The sequence below is a fragment of the Cotesia typhae genome, unplaced genomic scaffold, assembly GCF_013202065.1.
Source record: "Cotesia typhae breed Kobodo isofemale line unplaced genomic scaffold, CoteBio_Ctyphae contig_48, whole genome shotgun sequence".
Lineage (NCBI taxonomy): Eukaryota > Metazoa > Arthropoda > Insecta > Hymenoptera > Braconidae > Cotesia > Cotesia typhae.
In genome coordinates, this window is record NW_027423756.1 from 8205540 (window position 1) to 8225729 (window position 20190).

At 31.9% G+C, this 20190-nt stretch overlaps 2 protein-coding genes across 4 annotated transcripts; one reads left to right on the forward strand and one right to left on the reverse strand.

Moving 5' to 3' along the window:
* Positions 1-97: 97 nt before the first annotated feature.
* Positions 98-17596, reverse strand: LOC141529744 (protein dissatisfaction). 3 transcript variants are annotated; one of them, XM_074246427.1, is made up of 10 exons: positions 17150-17596; positions 13390-13470; positions 13152-13313; positions 2913-3174; positions 2523-2730; positions 2334-2453; positions 2016-2252; positions 1231-1312; positions 907-1158; positions 98-837 (listed from the first exon to the last, which is right to left on the reverse strand). In XM_074246427.1, exons 1-10 carry the CDS (start codon positions 17169-17171, stop codon positions 773-775), a joined length of 1491 nt encoding a protein of 496 aa, XP_074102528.1. In that variant the 5' UTR covers positions 17172-17596; the 3' UTR covers positions 98-772. The 3 variants fall into 3 exon arrangements, with proteins under 3 accessions (XP_074102528.1, XP_074102529.1, XP_074102527.1); XM_074246428.1 differs by having other exon boundaries at positions 2334-2426; positions 2523-2742; XM_074246426.1 differs by having other exon boundaries at positions 2523-2742.
* On the forward strand, positions 17502-20183 carry LOC141529834 (tektin-4-like). Its single transcript, XM_074246550.1, has 7 exons — positions 17502-17636; positions 17737-18029; positions 18111-18420; positions 18951-19165; positions 19288-19510; positions 19599-19753; positions 19827-20183. The coding sequence occupies exons 1-7, from the start codon at positions 17502-17504 to the stop codon at positions 20041-20043; spliced, it is 1548 nt and encodes a 515-aa protein (XP_074102651.1). The 3' UTR covers positions 20044-20183.
* Positions 20184-20190: the final 7 nt, after the last annotated feature.

The following is a 20190-nucleotide window of genomic DNA, read 5'->3' on the forward strand; positions in this document are numbered from 1 at the left end:
ATATTAATTTTTTCTAAAGACTGGTTTTATAATACTTTGTATTTTTAGTTTTTATTGGCTGTCCAGTTTAATACAATAATGTTTTATAATATTGTTAGGCTGTATTTCCTTCCAGACAAAAATTTTTCAATTCATATCTAAATTTGTTATCACAGATAAATTTGACTAAAAAAAATAATTTGACTTAAAAAATCAATTGTCCTGGTCTGGGCCGTCCGAATTATTTTTTCAGTCAAATTTATCTTTAATTGAAAATTTAAATATGAATTGATAAATTTTTGCCTGGAGGGAAATTTAGGCTAACAATATTACGAAAAATTAGAGAAAAAATTGTATTAGACTGAAAATCCAATAAAAACTAAAAATATAAAATGATAATAATAATATTCCTAGGTAGTGTGTAGTAATATTACAATAATAAATAATTAATTAGTAAATAGTAATTATAATTACATCTATATTTAAGTAACGTATCTTGGTAAATACATATTATTAATTTTACATTTTAATTTATAATTTACAGTAGCGCTACTTACAAAATTATCAATAAGATATGTTAGTTACACAGCAATCACAAAGATTTACTGACTAGATTCTGATTTTTATAAATTATTAATTAAAAGTTTTTTTTTTTTTTTTTTTTTTTTAAATTTTATACACAAAAAAAAACAAATTGCATTTAAAAAAAAAATTTGACCCTCATAAATTTAATTAAAAATTTTTCTAGACAATTAAATTTATGAAGCTAAATTTTGTTTTTAATTTTTCTATTTTACTTTTTTAAATCCGTCGCTTTTTGCAGATTCATCGTGCTAAAATCCGGGTCCTGTTTGTAATCTATGTAAACAGAAATATATTTTTTAATCTTTGCTATAATTTGAAAAAAATTTACAAATAATAAATTACCTTCTGAATGATGGTCCATTTGATACATGTCACCAAGCAGACGCGCGATTGGTATTTCCCCAATAGTCTCGCGAAAAAACAATAACTCAACAGTCGATGGTTTCACGACATGTAGCATGGGTAGAGATAATAGAAATCTACCGAAACGCTCCGGTTGTCGGGGGTAACGTGACCTTATGTAGTCATTTAGGATACATTGGGCTTGATCTTGAAGCATTTCAACAGGCTTCGGGTCTGTCAGTCCTTTAGTTTCTGTGGGAAATTATCCAGAAATAAATAAATTAATAATTTAAACTTTTATACCAGAATTTTGTAAATTAATACCTGGCCTGAATAAAACAATGGCTTTCATGCAACCGCATTCTCCACCATCGGGCGACAATTGACGAAACCGTGACATAATGTCCTAAAAATTGATGAAATTTATAATAATATTAAAAATGCATTTTATACATTGATATGTAAAAAGGGTAATTATTTACAAGTGAGGTCAATCCCATTTTGGGGTATAAATAGGTGAAAAATTAACATTTTTTAATTTTTTTTTATTCTGCTTGTTTTTACGACGCATTTGTGATAAAAAATGTCGTGAAAATCATTTCACAATTTTCCTTTAGAAATTGGAAAAAATATTGGCTTTTATGTTTTTGAAAAAAATTTATATTTTATCTCTTTTTTTTTTTTTTTAAAGTATAAAAAAAACGAACAATTAAAAAAGAAAATTTATCAGAAAAAAAATTTTACAATATTGCTATATAAGAAAATTTAACATGAGCCGATTTATATAATTAATATTCCGATTTATATTTTCATCTATTTCTTCCAAATATTTATTCAATAATGTCGAATTATCTACTTGTATTATATAAGAGCTAGTGCCTACTACTATTATTCTACGTATAACTTTTTCCTTGTTCTTCTTATTAAATTTAGAATTACGGTAAAAATTAAATACGCAATCTCTTACGTATACTTTAATGAAATTACCACATATATGTTTGCCATTCGGCCAATGTCTTGGCATTAAATTAATTTAAATAAATAACATGGCCCAGAATGGCGTTGACCCCACTTGTAAATAATTACACTAAAAAGTAATAAAAAATTACTTGTATGGTATTAAGTTCTTGTCTTGAAGTTTCATCAGGAAGCCTTCTGCGAACTTGTTCATCATCGAGTAATGCCGTGATATCCCAAGAAACTGACCACTGGGCCAGATGTAAAAGAAACAACTGCGTCCAAGTTTGTTGCAGCAGACCAAGTTGGTCATCTTTGAATAAAGTTTGAAAGGGTACTAAACATCGGACCCATTTTACTGCCATGAATAATAGTCTCGCCGTCGTTTCCTGTAATTCACAAATATTTTTTTTTCAAATTAAGATTTATGATTATAAATTTAAATTAATAAAAAAAAATTAAAAAATTACCTGAAGTATTTCCCAAGTAGGGCTGAAATTGGGCAGCGGTCTTGTAGGACTGTGACTCGCTTCAGTCTCCAATCGGTCTAGTGTCTCGTCCGGCTGCAATCGAGTGTCCCATACAAACTCCTTTTATCAATAAATAATCAACACAGACACCGTGTTTTAATGAACAATAAGCAATTTTTTGATAAATACCTGGCATTTTTCGGCAGACATCAGTATCTGAAACAACGGAGGCTGTTGTCCTAGAGCGACCGTCGCCGAGTGATAAAGACCCGGATTAGGTGGTGGTAGTTGCAGAGGAAATGACACCGGTGATGTAGCATCACTCGGTGGTGGTTTTTGCATCAGCGACGCTACTTGTGGAAACGGGACGTACCTCAATCTTCTCAAAGGATTGTCACTGAAAACGAATCTTCATTTCAATATAAATATGAACATTTTTCAAGTATTGGGTTCCCAAAAAATAAAATTCTTAAAATTAAATTAAAAAAAATTATTAATAAAAATGAAAATGAGATAGAAAATTTTCTGGGAGCCCAAAAAATAATTAACTGAAGAAAATAAAAAAAATAAACTAATTACTTGTGAATAGGAAATAAATGAGAAGGACGGTCACGTCGATTACGATCATGATGTCCAGCACCGATTGGTTGCAGAGGATTAACTACCGAGCTATGATGGGACAGCAAGTGGGCTGTGTTTAAATCAACCCTTGCGTCATGATGAACTGGCGTCCCGGAATGTGATGACAGAGGTGACACCATGGCTGATTGCTGATGATGTTTGTCAGACATTATTGACGGATGTGGCTTAGGCTTTCTGGGTCCTCGTTCGTGTTGTACTGCTAAACATTTATTTATTTCATTCATTTATTATTTATTTATTTACTGGCTGACAATCGCCCGCTTCGCTAAATTTTTTTATGTTTATCAAAATTACATTAATTTTAAAAATAAATAATTAGTCTATAATAAATTATACTCAGTGATATCTGTGGTGAAAAAAAATTTTCAGATAGTAGCCAGTATAATCCAGATTACAATGAGTATAATCCAGATATCACTCAGTATAATCTGGATTATATTAGCTACTATCTGAAAATTTTTTTTTTTACTCAGTATAATCTGGGATGATATCCAGTATCATCTTGTTCTTTCCGTGTAGAGATTAAAAAAAAATTTTTCTTAGTAATATATATTTATTTTTACCTTCTTATCTGCAAACAATTGTCTAGTCTTTAATTAATAGCATTTATAGAATAAAATATAAATTAAGTATATGGTGGTAGCCAGACCATAACAATTGGTGAAAATTAACCGTAATAGTTTTATTTATTGGGGTAAGTACTTCTATATATATATATATATATATATATATATATATATATATATATATATATATATATATATATATATATATATATATATATATATATATATATATATGCAATGTCGACATTTACTGTATATAAGATAGATTGTGTGTTGTGTACGTGATCAGTCACATCAGGTGGATTAGGATCAGAAGAGAAATCAACTGATGTAGAAATGACGAGCTGACTGAGCTGGAAAACATCATGAGGGACAAATAGGTGTATAAGTGGGTGGGTGGATTGATGTTGGGGTGTTCGGATGATCGAGGGGCGAAGGAAAGAGGCGGGCGAGAAATTTACGGGATAGAAAATAAAGTTTATAGATGTAATAAGTGTTATATAGTAGCACGGACCATCATGAGATCTTCGGGCTAAGGCAAGAGGGTATGTCAGATGTGTGTTGGCCAAAGTTGTATTCTATTCAAGGGGGATTCTCCGACTCTTTCTGTCTCAAGCACCCTTTATCTCGTGGTTCTGATCTTCTACCGCCGTACACCACTGGGTAGCTGGCACATCATCATTAATGAGCCTGAGTGGTGAACACCTGGCTGTTCCCACGTTCGCACTCCGAATGGGAGTTCAGCTCTAGATATTCTACGAGGAAAATCTTCAAATCCTCTGATGCTTGACCACATTGCTGGCCTGTGTATTTTATTTTTATAAATTACAACTAGTAAGAATTCACATCAGAAAAAACCAAATGATTAATGTTATTAAGATTTTGGTTATTTTTTCGTGATTGAAATAATATATTTGGAAACATTAAATTTTACAAAATTTAATATAAAAAAGTATTGAATAAGGAAGGCTTCTATAATAAATAACTACTTTTTAAAAAATGTAAAAAGAACTAAGTCAATAATTATAATTATTAGTTTTATTTTGTAAATTTTGACATTGGCTAGATTAAAATTTTAAATTCTTACTGTGAAAATTGTTACCTTTAATTAATCATTATTATATTTAAAATTCAATTTTTTTTAAATAGCATTTATTATTTATTGTAGCTTAGTTTTTTTCCGTACAGTTAGTTAATTTTTTCAGTTTAAAAAATGAGTGATAAAAAAATGTATTATTTATTTAAAAGACGATTCAATGGTTGATTAATAAATAGGCAAAGAATCTGAAAAATAAAAAAAATAAACAAGACATTGAATACGCGGCTAAAACAAACAAAGCTTGAAAAAATATAGACAGAATAGAAGAAGTAAAAAGCAATTACTAGACGATAGTTGCCATGATAAATAAAAATAACTATTCTATTATAAACCGAATGTTGAGATGTGAAACCCTGTGGGTGTTTTCTTTAATCGAGTACCCTAGCTCCCGTGATTAGTACAAACATTCGTGGATCATCCTTTTTTTCTTTATCTTTATTTCTTTTTCGCCGCTCTAAATATCAATTTTTGCCCATTGTTTCTACAATTCAAACACAGACACACATGCACTGAAAATAAGCTTCAAATGTGTGTATGTTGACGTATAATATGATATAACAGCTTCCATCGAATTAGAGGCGACCAACTGTAAACTGTAAACGCCTCAAAACATTTTACACGAGATGTTGAACGAACGGTCAAAGACTCTATCTAACTTGCAACAAAGTTCACGCCTGTACCACTGTTGAGTTACCGAGCAGAGGGTCTGGATCAACTTTCAAGAAACAACAACTTCAAAGTGTCCAAGTTGCCCAACACACTCAACATTTGCATAATAAATTTTATTGTTCTTGTTAGCAAAATAAATTTTAAAGTATCATTTTTTTTTAAAGTTACATATTATTATTACTAGCAACCTTATAGCCACTATGTGACTGCCGTGACTTTTGAACTATAAATAAATACACAGTTAAAAATTTTGCGTCATTGCGTCAAAAAATTTTTATGTTAAAATTTAATACTTTTTTGTATTAATTTAACACAATAAATGTTAAATTTACACATAAAAGTGTTAAATATTTAACACAAAAATTTTTTACTGTGTAAAATTTTGCTTTATTAAATAATGACTTTTTTTAAATTGCACTGTACTTTTTTAATTATTGACGTTTTTAAAAATATAAGCTCATCCCGATGTTACACTCATCAAGAGCTTTCATTTAAGTACCCATATGAATTTTTATATATTTTTCATATATATATATATATATATATATATATATATATATATATATATATATATATATATATATATATATATATATATATATATATATATATATATATATATAAATATATGAAAAAATGATGTGGGTACTCAAATGAAAGGTCTTGATGAATGTAACATCGGGATGAACTTATATCTTAAAAAATGTCAATAGTTGACAAGATACAAAGTCATTTCTTAATTATGTACCTAAAGATAAAGCATTTTCGAATGCATCCTAAATACTTATCATTATAAATTGACTATCGGTGAGAATGATATGAAACTTTGAAAAGGTACAAATTCAAGTCAAGACCTTTGCAATGACACTAAATTTAACTAAAAAAAAATCGATTTTATCATATGACAATCCTGGAGACAAAATTTTTCTTATTCTCTTAATCATATAGATTATTTTTATTATTATTGACCAGAGAATTATTGTGACCTGACCAAAAAATGCCAAAAGGTAATTTGGCATCCATAGAGTACATATAGTTCGTGTGCGGATTGTTGAACCAGAGGATGAGAGAGCAAGTGGGTGGTACGCGAGGGCTGAAAGACCCAGGAGCTAGAATTGAGTGAATACTGCTACTGCGGATTAGGTTCGCATGCGCTGGAATGGACCGCGCCCTGTGCCCTTTCCATAATCCTACCTTTGGCTGGCTCAATTTTTTCTGTCTCTTTATAATTTTATGAATCTTTTTAACTTATATTTTATGCTCTATATTGTAAAATATACCGTGTAGATGTATGTAGATGTAGAGAAGACAGGAAGCAAAGGTTGATCGTGGCACGTGTGAGCTACAATGCCCGTTCCCACATGCGTTTCCACCCCTTGAGGCTTACGCCGATAGGCAGAAAACAGCAATTCAAGTGAGACAGATAATGCGAGTAGAGCTGAGCTGGATATTCGCCCATAGATCATGACAAACTCACAAACTCATATATATACTGTATTATACGGTGTATCCGTATAATACAGCTAAACGGTAAACCGATCTGTGAACATTTCAGCAGTCACCGATCTCCAAGGCTTATCCCCGGGTGAGTGGGGTTTGATACATCATCCACTGGAGCATAACAGTGGAGAGGAGAAGGAGGAAGAGAGAGAATTTAACATCATCCCTTGATTCGCACTCAACAATCCCCTGTCATTGTCACGCGATCTAGTGTGAATGTGAATGTGAGCAGGAATGGAATGGGAATTTAATGTTTACGCTTGTGCTTTAACACCTACGACCCGCACAGCCCATGAATTTATGGAAATAATACAATTGTTATATGAATTCCTCTACTTGTTATATTATTGATGGATATGTACGCCGGCTAGAGAACAGAGATAGATATAATACACCACTTGTACACTGGATAATAAAGTGTTGTGTTTTGTATTATATTCCATGGGCATAACATTGAGTGACACGTGCCGTAAGCCTACGATTAGATTTATCCGGTGGGTAATCGCGACAAGTGTCGTATGATAACACCGCTTGAGGTGGTAATTCATTCTCGAGGACTCTTTGGGTATTCAATTGAGAATGTAATTTATGCGCGTGTCCAGAGTGTTATTGTAATGAGATGGTGTTGCTAATCGAGTGCGAGTCGAGTGTTTTGCTACGGGATTTATGGATGTTATACTGAATTAATAGAAGAAATTATTCTCCTTTTTTTTTTTTTTTTTTTTTTTTTTTTAATATTTACTCTCAAAGAAAAAAAATTTTATTTTGTTGATAAAGATTTCTTAATTCAAATTTTATCATATCTATTACATTTGAATTCAGTTTTTATAAAAAACAATGAGAATTGATTGTCTATTAATTTTTTAAACATCTTCAATCATACTTATTTATTATTTTGTCAAATAATTGAGTGAAATGATAACAGATGACAAAAAAATAAATATATTGTTAATATTTATTTAATATACAACCCAGAGAAATATTGTGTAACACGTAGGCATAAATAACAAAGAAAAATGAATGCATGATGATCCGTAAGCTATGAAACGCCATATATACAAATGCATCATGTATTACCCGAACCAGCTTGCACCTCAGGACCCTACTCAATTCAAAACTCGTGTTGATCATTTATATGGATGAATTGATGCTGTCCGTCGCCTACATATATACCGTGTGTTGAAGGTACAACCGTACAGATCTACGGTTCACTGCATTACCACTTGTACACTCCCACGCGATCAACTATACACTATATGTATATAATTCGACCCCTTGGCCTGTTACTATATACCGTTTAAATGCTTTTCACTACATAATATACCGTCTCTGCGTCTTATTTGAAACAACTTTTTCGCTGCTGGATACTATATAGACTGCTCTAGTTCAAAGCTCAAAAGTATCAGCGCCTTTTACTACTACATCATATTGTATGCAAAGAAATCATATTAAATTTAATGTCAAGAGTCTTACGATGTAATCGCATTTACATTTTACTTACTTCGATAAGCATCCATTTTTTTTTTTTTTTTTTTTTTTTTTTTTGTAAATTTTCATTCGAGCGTACAAGTTATTTTTTATCTTATTTAATTTTACACAAACTGCTTCGAAGGAAAAAAATTATTTCATAATTTTTCTATTGAGCAACTCGTATGCTATTAATAAATTTTCAAAATTTATTAATAAAATTATTAAAAAGTAATTAAAGCAATTAATAAAATTTTCACTCTAACTACGGCCAAGATAGGGAATATATGTTAGATGTACGATTTTTAATTGCTAATATTTCGAAAATTAGCACTGCAAGGACTGTTAAAAAAAATTTATTTGTATAGAGGACACTTATAGGTACGCTTATTCAAAAATCGAAGAATGTTGTAAGAAAAGTGATTTTTCACAGTACCTTCTTAAGAGAAGTTTATAAAGTGTTAGTTTTTTTTTTTTATTTTATTCAGAAGAAAATTATATAAAATAAAAATTAAAAAAAAAGTATTACCAGAACGAGGAAAATAGCCAAATGTAGAAAAAATAAAAAGTTTTATTTTAAAAAGTTCTAAAAGCAATTGAGCGTGAAACGTGACTTAGAGTTTAGTTTATAAATGTATAAAGGGAGATCAGCTAGAACATACATCCGAAACTGTTTACACAATAGAAATGATGTTTATCATAGATCGTCAACGACGAAATAAACAACAAGAAATAAAAAAAAAAAAAAAAAAAAAAAGTGATAGAAAAATAAAGTAAAAGCTTGTGCTAGAAAGCTTAAAAATTTATTGACTCATCGAAAACACTGGCAGATAATATTTATATGAAATTTTTTTTTTTTAAGTAACGAGTTATGGATAAAATTAATAAAATTTGACGACTTTAGAGATTCAATTTATGATTTTTAAATGGCTATTTCAAGTCCTAAGTGTTTAAATATTATTTGTAGAGCATTATTTTTTTTAGTATGAGTATTACGCATTAAAAATATATTAATGCGCAAAATGACTGTGGTAATGGTACTCAAGTGTAAGCTCGGTGATACGTGCGAAAGTACAGCTCCTGAGAAATCCCTCGCGGGTGCCACTAATGCCGATAATACCTAAGGCTTGGTGTAGACGAGGTCGGCGGTGGCATAATGGGATGGAATAAGTTATAGGCGAAAACGAGAATGAGAAAATGAGGATGAGAATAAGAGTTTGAGTAATAGGAATAAAGTGTAGGATAGTGATGCGGAATGTAACTACTCCGCAAACTAAAACTAACGAGTTTAAAGTTTAAACGAATAGAAAGGAAAAGGACAAGTATAAATGTGATGCCATGTAAAGTAGCAGATTCGTGGGCATTTACAATCCCGCGGAAAACGTATGCCATTTTACTTTACTTTAGATACATCAGTCATGGATACGGGTACAAGTCTCTCTTTTGTAATTCTCTTCGTTTCATTTATATTCTGCTCTGATGTCATCATATACTACCAACAACCCGCACAACTACTGTTATTTATAAAGAATTAAAGACATTTTTTATTATTATTATTTTTGCTAGAATTTTAGATCCCCATAAAATTATGACATAAATATTTTTTTTTCTTAAAAATTATTTATAATTAAAATAAAATAGTTTTCAATCTAAATAAATTGTTTGAATATTTACAAACTGTTGGAAAATAAATATATAATGCTACAGATGCCATAAGAGTAGCGTGGTAATAATTATACGCCCTTGTGACACCTGGGGAATAACAGAGTGTGAAGATAAATTTTTTCCGAAACCAATGTATCTTATTATCACCTGGCAAAAGGAAAATAATAAAAAAAAATAATTAAAATTTTTAATCTCTACACGGAAAGAACAAAATAACACTGGGTATCATCGCAGATTATACTCAGTGAAAAAAAAAAAAATTCAGATAGTAGCCAGTATAATCCAGATTACAATGAGTATAATCCAGATATCACTGAGTATAATCTGGGATGATATCCAGTGTCATCTTGTTCTTTCCGTGTACGCCTGTTTGATTTCAATAAAGATTTATGTTTTTTCTACTCAAAATTTTTTCAAATTTCAGACGTCAAATTTTTATCGATTAAAAATTTTTAGAAAAAATTACTAAGATTTGAACTTTAATAATTTAAAAATGTTCAGCTACTAAAAATTTCTCTTAAGGATCTCGTTGATCATTTTTGAATAAATTTTGAAAGGTTCAAAAAGTTTCAATCTACTTTGAGGGATTTTAAAGTTTGTTACTCCCTAAAACACAAGTCAGCTAATTTAAAGGAAGATTATTAATATAAATACTTGAATAAAATAGGAATAAGGAAAAGATTAGAGTGAATAATAATAAAACAGATTATTAAAGATAACATGATCTAAATCCGAGTGATAAGCCGGGTGGTAATCTTCAACTCTCATTTGAAAGCATATTTCATGAAATAGCGGCGATGTTACAGAGTATAAAGTGTAAAGTGCCTGTACGGTAGTACCGTGTACAGTGTACCAAGTATCAACTGGAGAGGCAGAGTATTAGGGGTGGAGGATGATATGACGGAATGGAAGCAAAGGAAAAGAAGAGACAGATAAAATAAAAATACAAAAGTAAAATAAAATAGAATTTAAAAAAAGGAAAACGTGAGAGAGTGAGTGAGAAAGAGAGACAGAGATAAAGAGAAGAGTGCAGAATGTGATAAGGGGTGAGGTGAATTGGTTAAAGCAACTCGGGATTCGTGGAATGAACGTGAGAGTACCGTTCTGGGGGCTTGTCGACGGAGGACGATTGCATGCCGCAGGCGCTTGCCAAAGCAACGTTAACTGAATAATAGGTACAGAGCTACTGGGTACTCTCTACGGATAATTCACCAGGATATATCTCTTGCATTTAATGTCTCTCTCTCTTTTCCGTTATCCAGCTGGACATATATACAATTTTAAGGCTTACACAATGATCAACTTACCATTTTGATTTATTATTTAAAACTTTTTATAACTCTCTTTCGTCATTTTGTCAATTTTTTTTATTTATTTTCATTAATTGTTCTCTAATCGAATATTCTAAAATTTTTGTCTAATCCAGTTTTAAATATTTTTTTGAATATTTTTTAAGGCGTAAAAAAATTTTAGATACAAAATTAAGAATCAGTTTTCTTTAAAGAGAAAAATTTTTTTTTACAAAGAATATCCACTTGAAAAATTTTGCAAATGCTTTTAAAAAAAAATCCCATTCTTAGATAAAATATTTATCATTGTAAATAAAAATATATAATTAAAAAAAAAAAAATAATTTTTCTGTTTTATGACTTTTTTTTTTACAAATTTTATACTGAAATTTAAATCAACATTTTTAAATCAAAACTACTGATATCTGATAAAATTTCTTCAAAAAAATTTTAATTACTCATAAATTAAAATTTTCTCAAAAACTTTCAAAATTTGTGCTGGTAAAAATTCTAAATTTTCAAAAATCAAACCCATTAAAACAATAAGACAAATAACGCAATTAAACCATCAGATAAATTATTGGAAATGGGAAAGATCGATCTACACACATATGTAACGAAAAATTGCCTTAAGGTGAGAAAGATGAGCAGAGAATAAATTTAGATTCGTGTGTAGACTCCCTAACGTTAGAAAGCTCTGCCACTAATTGAATCTCCTCAGTTACTCGCGTCTAGAGCCCCCGCGGCCGCTGCTGGGAACTGTACCACCCGTCCTGCATTAAACACCCCCGATACCCCCAAACACCCTAGCACCCTCATCGTACGACAAGCGGTCGCGCCCCGCCTCGTCTCAATCTCTTGGCTCTTGGAACTTGATGCTCCTTTTGCTCCTCTCCTCTCATTCTTGCGAATCTCTTAACCTTTTTTACTTTTACCTTTACATCCTTTACCCCACTCTATCTACATCTTATCTACCTAAACCTCCCACATGTTTTTCACTTTTTCGTATTCCTTAAATGGTTGATCCATCTCTTTTCACAAAGATACTTCTTATACTTCGCAGTTGTAGCCAATTAAACAAATTTTTTTAATATTATTTATAGTCCAGTAGAGAGAAAAATATAAATAAAAATAAATATATAAAGGAATAAAAGGGAAACACCTGCATGTGTATGTGATAAAGCATTAAATGGACAATTTAGATGACAGGATCCGGAAAAATAGCAAGCTTGCATGACTATACATAAATCATTATTTTCCTAAGAGTGAGAACTCTATTTTCTGATCAATTATTAAGGGACTTTTTCTCCACTCTATTCTTCAGCTTCCCTACTGCGACTTTTTACTTGATATTGATTATTATTATTATTATTTTCCACTTACATCTTAATTTATTTTGAAAAATAGAAATAGAATTTATAGGAAAATTCATCGTTTTAGATTGGGGAGGAATATTATTAATGCGCCTTTTATTTACTTTTACAGATTAAAAATAATTAAAGAGCTTTGTGTATCGAATGCTATTGGGTGGCCTCGCTTACGCTGTTCAAAGGGTTGAAGTATAATCCTCTCGAAAATGACGAGCCGAGCGTGAAAGACAGTTAAATTAATAGGATTTTCAAGTGACTCTCACCCACTATATAGACTTATGAAGCATTATATATTATATACTATGTATATAAACAATCGCCTTCTAAATTCTAAATAACTTTTATATAATTCAGATGTAATTATTTTATTTGAGATAATTTTTTTTTTTAATTAAATTAAAAAAAAAAAAAAAATCTTGAATCAAGTCAAATTTACTCAAATTAAAAACACATCAAAATTAATTTTTTTATCCTAATATTGTCATAAATTATTTTAAATTATTTTTAACGATATAACTTTGTCAAAATTTTATTAATAATTTATTACTTACCGTCTTTATTCATTCCAGCTTCAAAGCACTTTTTGAGGCGACAAGCTCGACACTGATTCCGATGAGTTTTATCAATTGGACAGCAGCCTTGTTTAGAACCATGCGCTTTGCAGGAATAATCTCGATTACTGTGAATACTTCGTTTAAAAAATCCCGAGCAGCCTATTATAAAAACAAAAACAATTATTATTTATTATTTTCCATTTAATCTGACAAATAAATAAATAAATAATATTACCGTCACAACTATAAATGCCATAATGCTTTCCGGAACTTCGATCTCCACAGACGTTGCATGCTATGTCTAAAAGTCTTTCACCTGCAAGTAGTACAAATATTAATTCACAACCGCAAGTAGAACAGCCACAGACTGGTCAGACAATTGAATAGTTTTATTATTCTTATTATATTTACACACTTAAATTAAATTAGATTAAATTTATTTCAATTACAGAAGAGTAAAAAAGTAAAAATGAAAAAATCGGAAAATGGAGAAATTCTTTTTAGAAGACTAATCTGTTCGCTCCCTTTCACGGGATCCTTAATCGTCCTAATGATCCGCGGCAAGAAAAACAGAGCCGCGTCTAAGCCAACTCAACTGCTCAGGGTGTATCAGCCCCTTCACAAAAGACACCCTTGGTTTAGCAGCAAAACCAGCCTAACCCGATCAACCGTACTTCTCTCGGGATTATCTTCTTCCGGATTCTTTTAAGTGATACTTTTTTATTTATGAGCTACCGATAAATACTTTCAAGAATTAAACTTGTTTTAAAGCTTCTCCACTTTTATCTTCACTGTCACTTTTTTTTTTAATATCAACAATAAAGGATTAATACTCAAAAAAAAAAAAAAAAATAATAAATTAAATCACTTGAAAATAATTTCACTTGTAATAAATCACCACCGGCTCTAATAAATAAATAAATAAATAAAAAACTAACCTGTGGGCATCCTCCAACCATCTAGCCAAGACGAATAACTGATACCGGGTCGCAGAGTGTCTGAAAGTCCCGGTTAGTTGTACCTGGCTCGATGGCTGAGAGACTTGACGTGGCTGCCCGTCCACCAAAGTCTCCGTGTGGACGCGTGTGAGCACTCATAGGTAGTTAGAGTTAACAGTGGCCTCGCCCGGGGTGTCTATTCTACACACAACACAATACTCCAGTCTCTAATTTTTCTTCTCGACTGTAAAGGAGCTCGTAAACAAACGTACACGTCTGATCACTAAATAAGAGTGTGAGTTTGTTCGTCCTATCGGCTTTTTTTATCCCACTAAAGTGAAGTGCTTGTTGTCTTTATCGACCCCCTTCTCCCGGTTGTCAGCCGTGACGAAATATAAATGCTGTACTCGGTTTTACCGCCAGGTCGGGGCTAACAAAGTTTCTACATACATATATGTAGAGTGAATTGAATTTAGCTGCAGTGTTATGTAGATGTAGATGTTGGATGTTGGATGCAGAATGCGGGATGCAGGAACAAGAGCAAAAGAGCAAGAGCGAGGATTCTGTTGGAGATGGTTTAGGACTTGCTGGCTGAGTGGCTCGTCCTTGCGTCACGGGGTATCGCACAGACTCGAGGGGATGGTTGCTGATGCTGATGCTGATGCTAGTTAGCCACGGGGGCGGCTCCAAGGCCACGTTGTCAGCTGACTCGACTGCGCCACCACTATGTCATTGGCTGGCTCCACCCTCCGACACAATAATAACGATCGCGGTACGCTCGCGAGGGGGTTGTGGGCGGACCACCAAGGGGATCATTTAGACACGCCCAGATCGCCTTTTCATCCCCCGTAATCGACGGGCTTTTTAAACCACAACAAAGCTGCTTCTGCTTTTATTTACGCTTATACTGATACTGATATTGATGCTGTTGCTGGTAATACTACTCTACTATACATATATATATAATATGTATAGTACTCTATGCTTGTCAGAAGTGTCAACTTGATGAACGTCATTTGGGCTCTAAGCAATATAAAGGTGTCTCTTTTTTTTTTTTTATTTTGTTTTCTGTTCTGTTGTTTTTCCGGACAAATTCGTGTAATTACAATATTTTGCATCTGTATTTTTATTTTACTTTTAATGGAAAACGTGGAATAATCAAAACACGAGTATGTTAATGTAACAATTACACGAAGAGATGTATCGATTGTAGAGTAAAAGTGTAAATAGTACTATTTATTTTGTTGCAGGACGCGATCAATCGAGAATTCAGGAATTTATTATTAAAATATTGCTAGAAGTAGTATAGATATGTATGCGCGGTTATAAGCTTTTTACGGATCATAAAATAGCGTTTACACGATCTAATGGCTTGATACGCCGCGCAATGTCCCACCGACGAATCCTCTTTCATTCGCATCGTGATGGTAATGTTGGTGAAAATATCTACCCTCGGGGCTTATATAGGCCGGATGCTCGGTGTCGGCTAAGGGGAAAAGAGCTTTCAATATCAAGGGTTAAAAAGCCTTCAAATGGCAAACAGACATTTTCACCTTTTTAGGATTATTATGGAAAATACGTAAGATCGATCAATTTTATCTAATCTATTGCTTTTTTTTTTTTTTTTTGGTTGGAGCTAATATTTTTTATTATAAATTTGCTCCATTTGTCGAGTTTGCTTGTAAAAGATTAAATCATTGGTTTTATAAATTTATTTTTTTTTTTTAAAAGTAGAACAAATTTTTTTTAACAAAATAAATTTAATTAACTCTTAATAAATACTATAAAAATTATTGCAATGGATTTTTTTATAAGTTCTCTGTGGAATTTAATGGAATTCATCACATTTTTGATAACAAAAAATTTTTAATTTATTTGAGCAGAGTGATTCAACTAAAAAAAATTATTTTTATTGTTTATCAACGATTTCTTGAAATACTTGAATAAGAATACATTGAAAAAACATTAACTTGAATCAAGAGAAAAATTCTTAAACCAAGAAAATAATTTTAAAGAGTTTTGTCGTCTTGATCAAGTAAAGTTTACTCAAACCAAGAAAAATTTCTCAATTTAAAAATTTTTTTACTCAAATAAAGAAGATGAATTTATTCAAAATTATTTACTCAATTCAAGTAAAGGTTTTTTTCTGTGTTAGAATGAAAATAAAAATAAAAAGTGAGCTGTACTGAAGGCTAAAGTGTGAGTCTAAAGTGTTGTATAAGCACGAGACGAACGACGGGCCACTTGGATTAGAGTTTGGATCAAGGATTGAGGGTGAGGGTGCGAGAAGAATATCTTGATGGGTATATATATATGGACGTATTCTCTTGTCGGTCGTGTCGGAAACTCGTGTAGGACAGCAATGTGTGCTCTGCTGAGCCTTGTCGTTCGCTTGAATAAACTGTACGAGGCCTTCTGACCACCCTGTCAGGCACGCCTCGGGTTCGCGCCAACCGCCGCGGCCAACGTTCGAGGATTTAGATTCCAGAGGGTTTACGCTCGACAACCGCTCAGTTAAACAGATTTTCAACTTCAATCGTTACGTCTTGTCTGTGTGCTTTGCATCAATCTGATTTATTCACTCTATGTATGTATCTATGTGGACTTTGTTTAAATTCTGATAAGATTTACTTAATTTCAATAATTAATTCGATTATTGCATAAAAATAAACTCATTTTTTATTTTGGTCAATTTAATAAAATTTTATCAAAATTCTTTTTGTTCAATTTTTTCAAATTTAAAGTTAAATTATTAATTTCATAAAAAGAAAAAATTTTTTCTGGAAGAAATATACTGTGATAAAAAATTAACGTGCTTTGAGGAAAAAAATTGTTTTGAATCAAGAGCCTTAATTTATTGATTCAACAAAAAGAGATATTCAATAAAAAAAAAAAAAAAAAAATATATATATATATATATATATATATATATATATATATATGTTTAGTCACAATAAAAAAAAACAATAGAATGATGTTAGTTAAACATAATAAATTAAATAGTAATTTTATGAAACATTGAAAGAATGAAAAAAAATAAATAAATATTATTTTCACCTTTCTGCCTTTCGAGCAACATTTCCCGATCAATAGGAAGCGTTTAGTTGTTTAACTTCCCCAGTTGCAATGCCACCTTGGTAACCCAAGTCTCTTCACCCCTCGGCCTGCACACCATCATAATAAACCTATAAGTCCAGACCCACTACAAGCCAGACACGTTGCGTGTACTCTAGAAATCCAGAAATCCAGCTTGAGTTTCGGACATCTACACACCCGAGGAACAAATCTACCTTCATCCCGACGATAAAGTAAGCTCGTGATTATTAACGATAAATCATTATCTCCACGTCACGCACCTAAAATCATTTTAATTGGTTTTTCTCTTTTCAGATTAATTTTGTGAGTCAGGATGCTGAACCGTCAGTACTTGGACTTGCGATGCAGCTCAAATGACCCCGGAAGGGTCCGTGATGAACGATGTCGGATTGACGAGCGTCCGACGGATCCAAATGCTGAGCAGAGTCCGCAAATTGAGCCTTGTGATGTTGGAAATTTTAATTACAAGCCAGTAAATAATTTTTTTTATTAATTAATTTATTTACTAGTTAATTAATTAGGAAATTGATTAATTAATTATTAATCAGGAAGCTGGAGACTGTTCAACAGTGAATGCTTTGAGAGAACGGATAACTGAGGCCGGAAAACCTCCGCCGTATTTTCCTAAATCGAATGACAACGTTCCAGCGATTGATGAAGGACCGATGGACCCGGTGGGTCCTTGGACAACAGGGAGGCCTGTTTTTTCTCCGATTAATGGAATGACTGGCCTAAGACCTGTTGTTGATCGTTACTCTATGACTCGGTACACTCCAGCTCAGTGGCGAGGACACAATAAAACATTTTTTGATCAGTCTAGTCGAATGATTAGCAACGCTAGGTATTTATTTTTATCTTTTATTAATAGTATTGGTTTTTATAAATGAGTAAAATGTTCCTCATCACTGATGATAAATACTAGAACGCTGGCTAAGGATGTGAGGGAACACAACTCGAGAGTTTACAGTGAAACAGATAAAAATCAGCTGGAAAACAGAGACCGGCTGAGTGGCAGGGCTGGAGAAATTCATTATTGGAAAATGGAACTCGAGCGAGCGATTATTGAACTCACTGATGAAATAGAATTACTTGAAGCTGAACACCGACGCGTTAAACAATCACTCTCTGTATTGACCATTCCCGAGTCAATTGCTGGGGAATTTTTGCAAATTCGTTCCACTAGAATGGAACCTGATCTTGTACGTGATAAAGTTGAAGATGAACTTGTCAAGGTAATTTTAAAGAATAATCTATATTATTAAGAAAATAAGAAATATTTTGGGTCCAGGGTAGTCATATGATGAAATCGGTTTTTTTAGTCAAATTTAGTGTCATTGCAACGTCCTTGACTTGAATTTTTCAAAGTTTTATATAATTTTCACTGATAGTCAATTTATTATAAGTATTTAGGCTGCAGACGAAAATGCTCTATTTCTAGATACATAATTAAGAAATGACCTTGCATCTGGTCAACTATTGACATTTTTTAAGATATAAGCTCACTCCGACGTTACACTCATCGAGACCTTTCATTTGAGCACCCACATCAATTTTTCATATATTTATATATATTATATATATATGTATATATGAAAAATATATCAAAAATGCATGTGGGTACTCAAATGAAAGCTCTTAATGAATCTAACATCGGGATGAGCTTATATCTTTAAAAACGTCAGTAGTTAAAAAAGTACAATGCAGTATTTAACTAATATCAGGGTTGCTAGTAATAATAATAACAATAATAATTTTTATGTAGGAAACAGCTTTATGCTCTGTTGTAAGAAATATACTCAATAAAACTCGGGAATCAATAGAAGATCAATTACTCGAATTAAAAGCGGCAAAAACCCGCCTTGAGTTTGATTTAACAGATAAAGTTGATGCTTATGCTAATGACTCGGCGTGTATTGGCTTAACAAATGATTCTCCGCTGATTATGATGAAGCCTGGGGCTACTAGAGTTCCACCTGAGTAAGCTTCTGCAATTTAATCTTTATTGTAATAAAATATTTACTCGATGATTTTATTTTATCTTACCATTTTTTTTTTTTTTAATTGATAAGAATAAAAAATGATTATTTTTTAATAAACAGACAATCGTCCCCAGAAGGATACGATAATTTTACAAAAGTTAATTTGGAAAGTTCTGAAAATACTAGACAAAAATCAATAGCTCTAAGAGCGACTTTAAATGATACTTATTTGAAAGTCGTAAAAGATTTGCGACAACAAGCGACTGAAGTCGACTTGGCGCTAACGGATAATGTCAATGTCACTGAACAAGTTTGTCAGGCTCTGGAAAAGGAATTAGTTAATGTAATAACATAATTATTTCTATCAATCAACACTTAATCTGTCGAAATAAATTATTAACTCCAAGAATTTTTTAAAAAATTTCTTTTAGTGCCTGAATCAATTGTCAGATACCGAAAAATTGATTGAAGAATTAAGAGGAGCCAACAGAGGACTGGAAGAAGCTATGAAAGTTGCTCAGACTCGACTAGATATTCGTCATGAGCGTAGAAATGTTGAAAATTGCCGCGACATTCCACAATATGGGTATAATATATTTTTAAAATAATTTTATTGTTTTTATTTTTATTTGGATGTTAATGTTTGGTTTTTTGAACAGCTTAATTGAGGAAGTAAAAATTATCGGAGAAAATTTAACGTCAATGGCTGGTCAATTGCGACAAGCAGAAGAAACACAAGCAGGTCTGGTTAAATCCCGCGGTGACTTGGAACGTGAAATAATGGTGAAGAGAAAAACTCTTTACATAGACAGAGATCGTGGACAATTGTTACGTTCATTTTATCCCTCAGCAGAAGCATTGTCTGGCCACGTATAAAATTCTCCATCTCTTCCTCCTTCCTCATCGCCACCACCATTTCCTGACTACATATCACGGCTCGACTGATATCAATGAATTTTTAATCCTTTTAGAATTAAATTTTTACGCTGTTCTTTTTCCCTGCCTTATTTCTATTCGCTTTCT

Excerpts from the sequence above, each read along its gene's own strand:
- LOC141529834 (XM_074246550.1), top strand. The coding sequence starts at position 17,502 with ATGCTGAACCGTCAGTACTTGGACTTGCGATGCAGCTCAAATGACCCC. Across the intron at positions 17,637-17,736 it reads CGCAAATTGAGCCTTGTGAT|GAAGCTGGAGACTGTTCAAC; the intron begins GTTGGAAATTTT and ends ATTATTAATCAG. Across the intron at positions 18,421-18,950 it reads TTGAAGATGAACTTGTCAAG|GAAACAGCTTTATGCTCTGT; the intron begins GTAATTTTAAAG and ends ATTTTTATGTAG.
- LOC141529744 (XM_074246426.1), bottom strand. The coding sequence starts at position 17,171 with ATGTTGCTCGAAAGGCAGAAAG. Across the intron at positions 13,471-17,149 it reads GTTGCTCGAAAGGCAGAAAG|GTGAAAGACTTTTAGACATA; the intron begins GTGAAAATAATA and ends TACTACTTGCAG. Across the intron at positions 1,159-1,230 it reads CATTGTTTTATTCAGGCCAG|AAACTAAAGGACTGACAGAC; the intron begins GTATTAATTTAC and ends AATTTCCCACAG.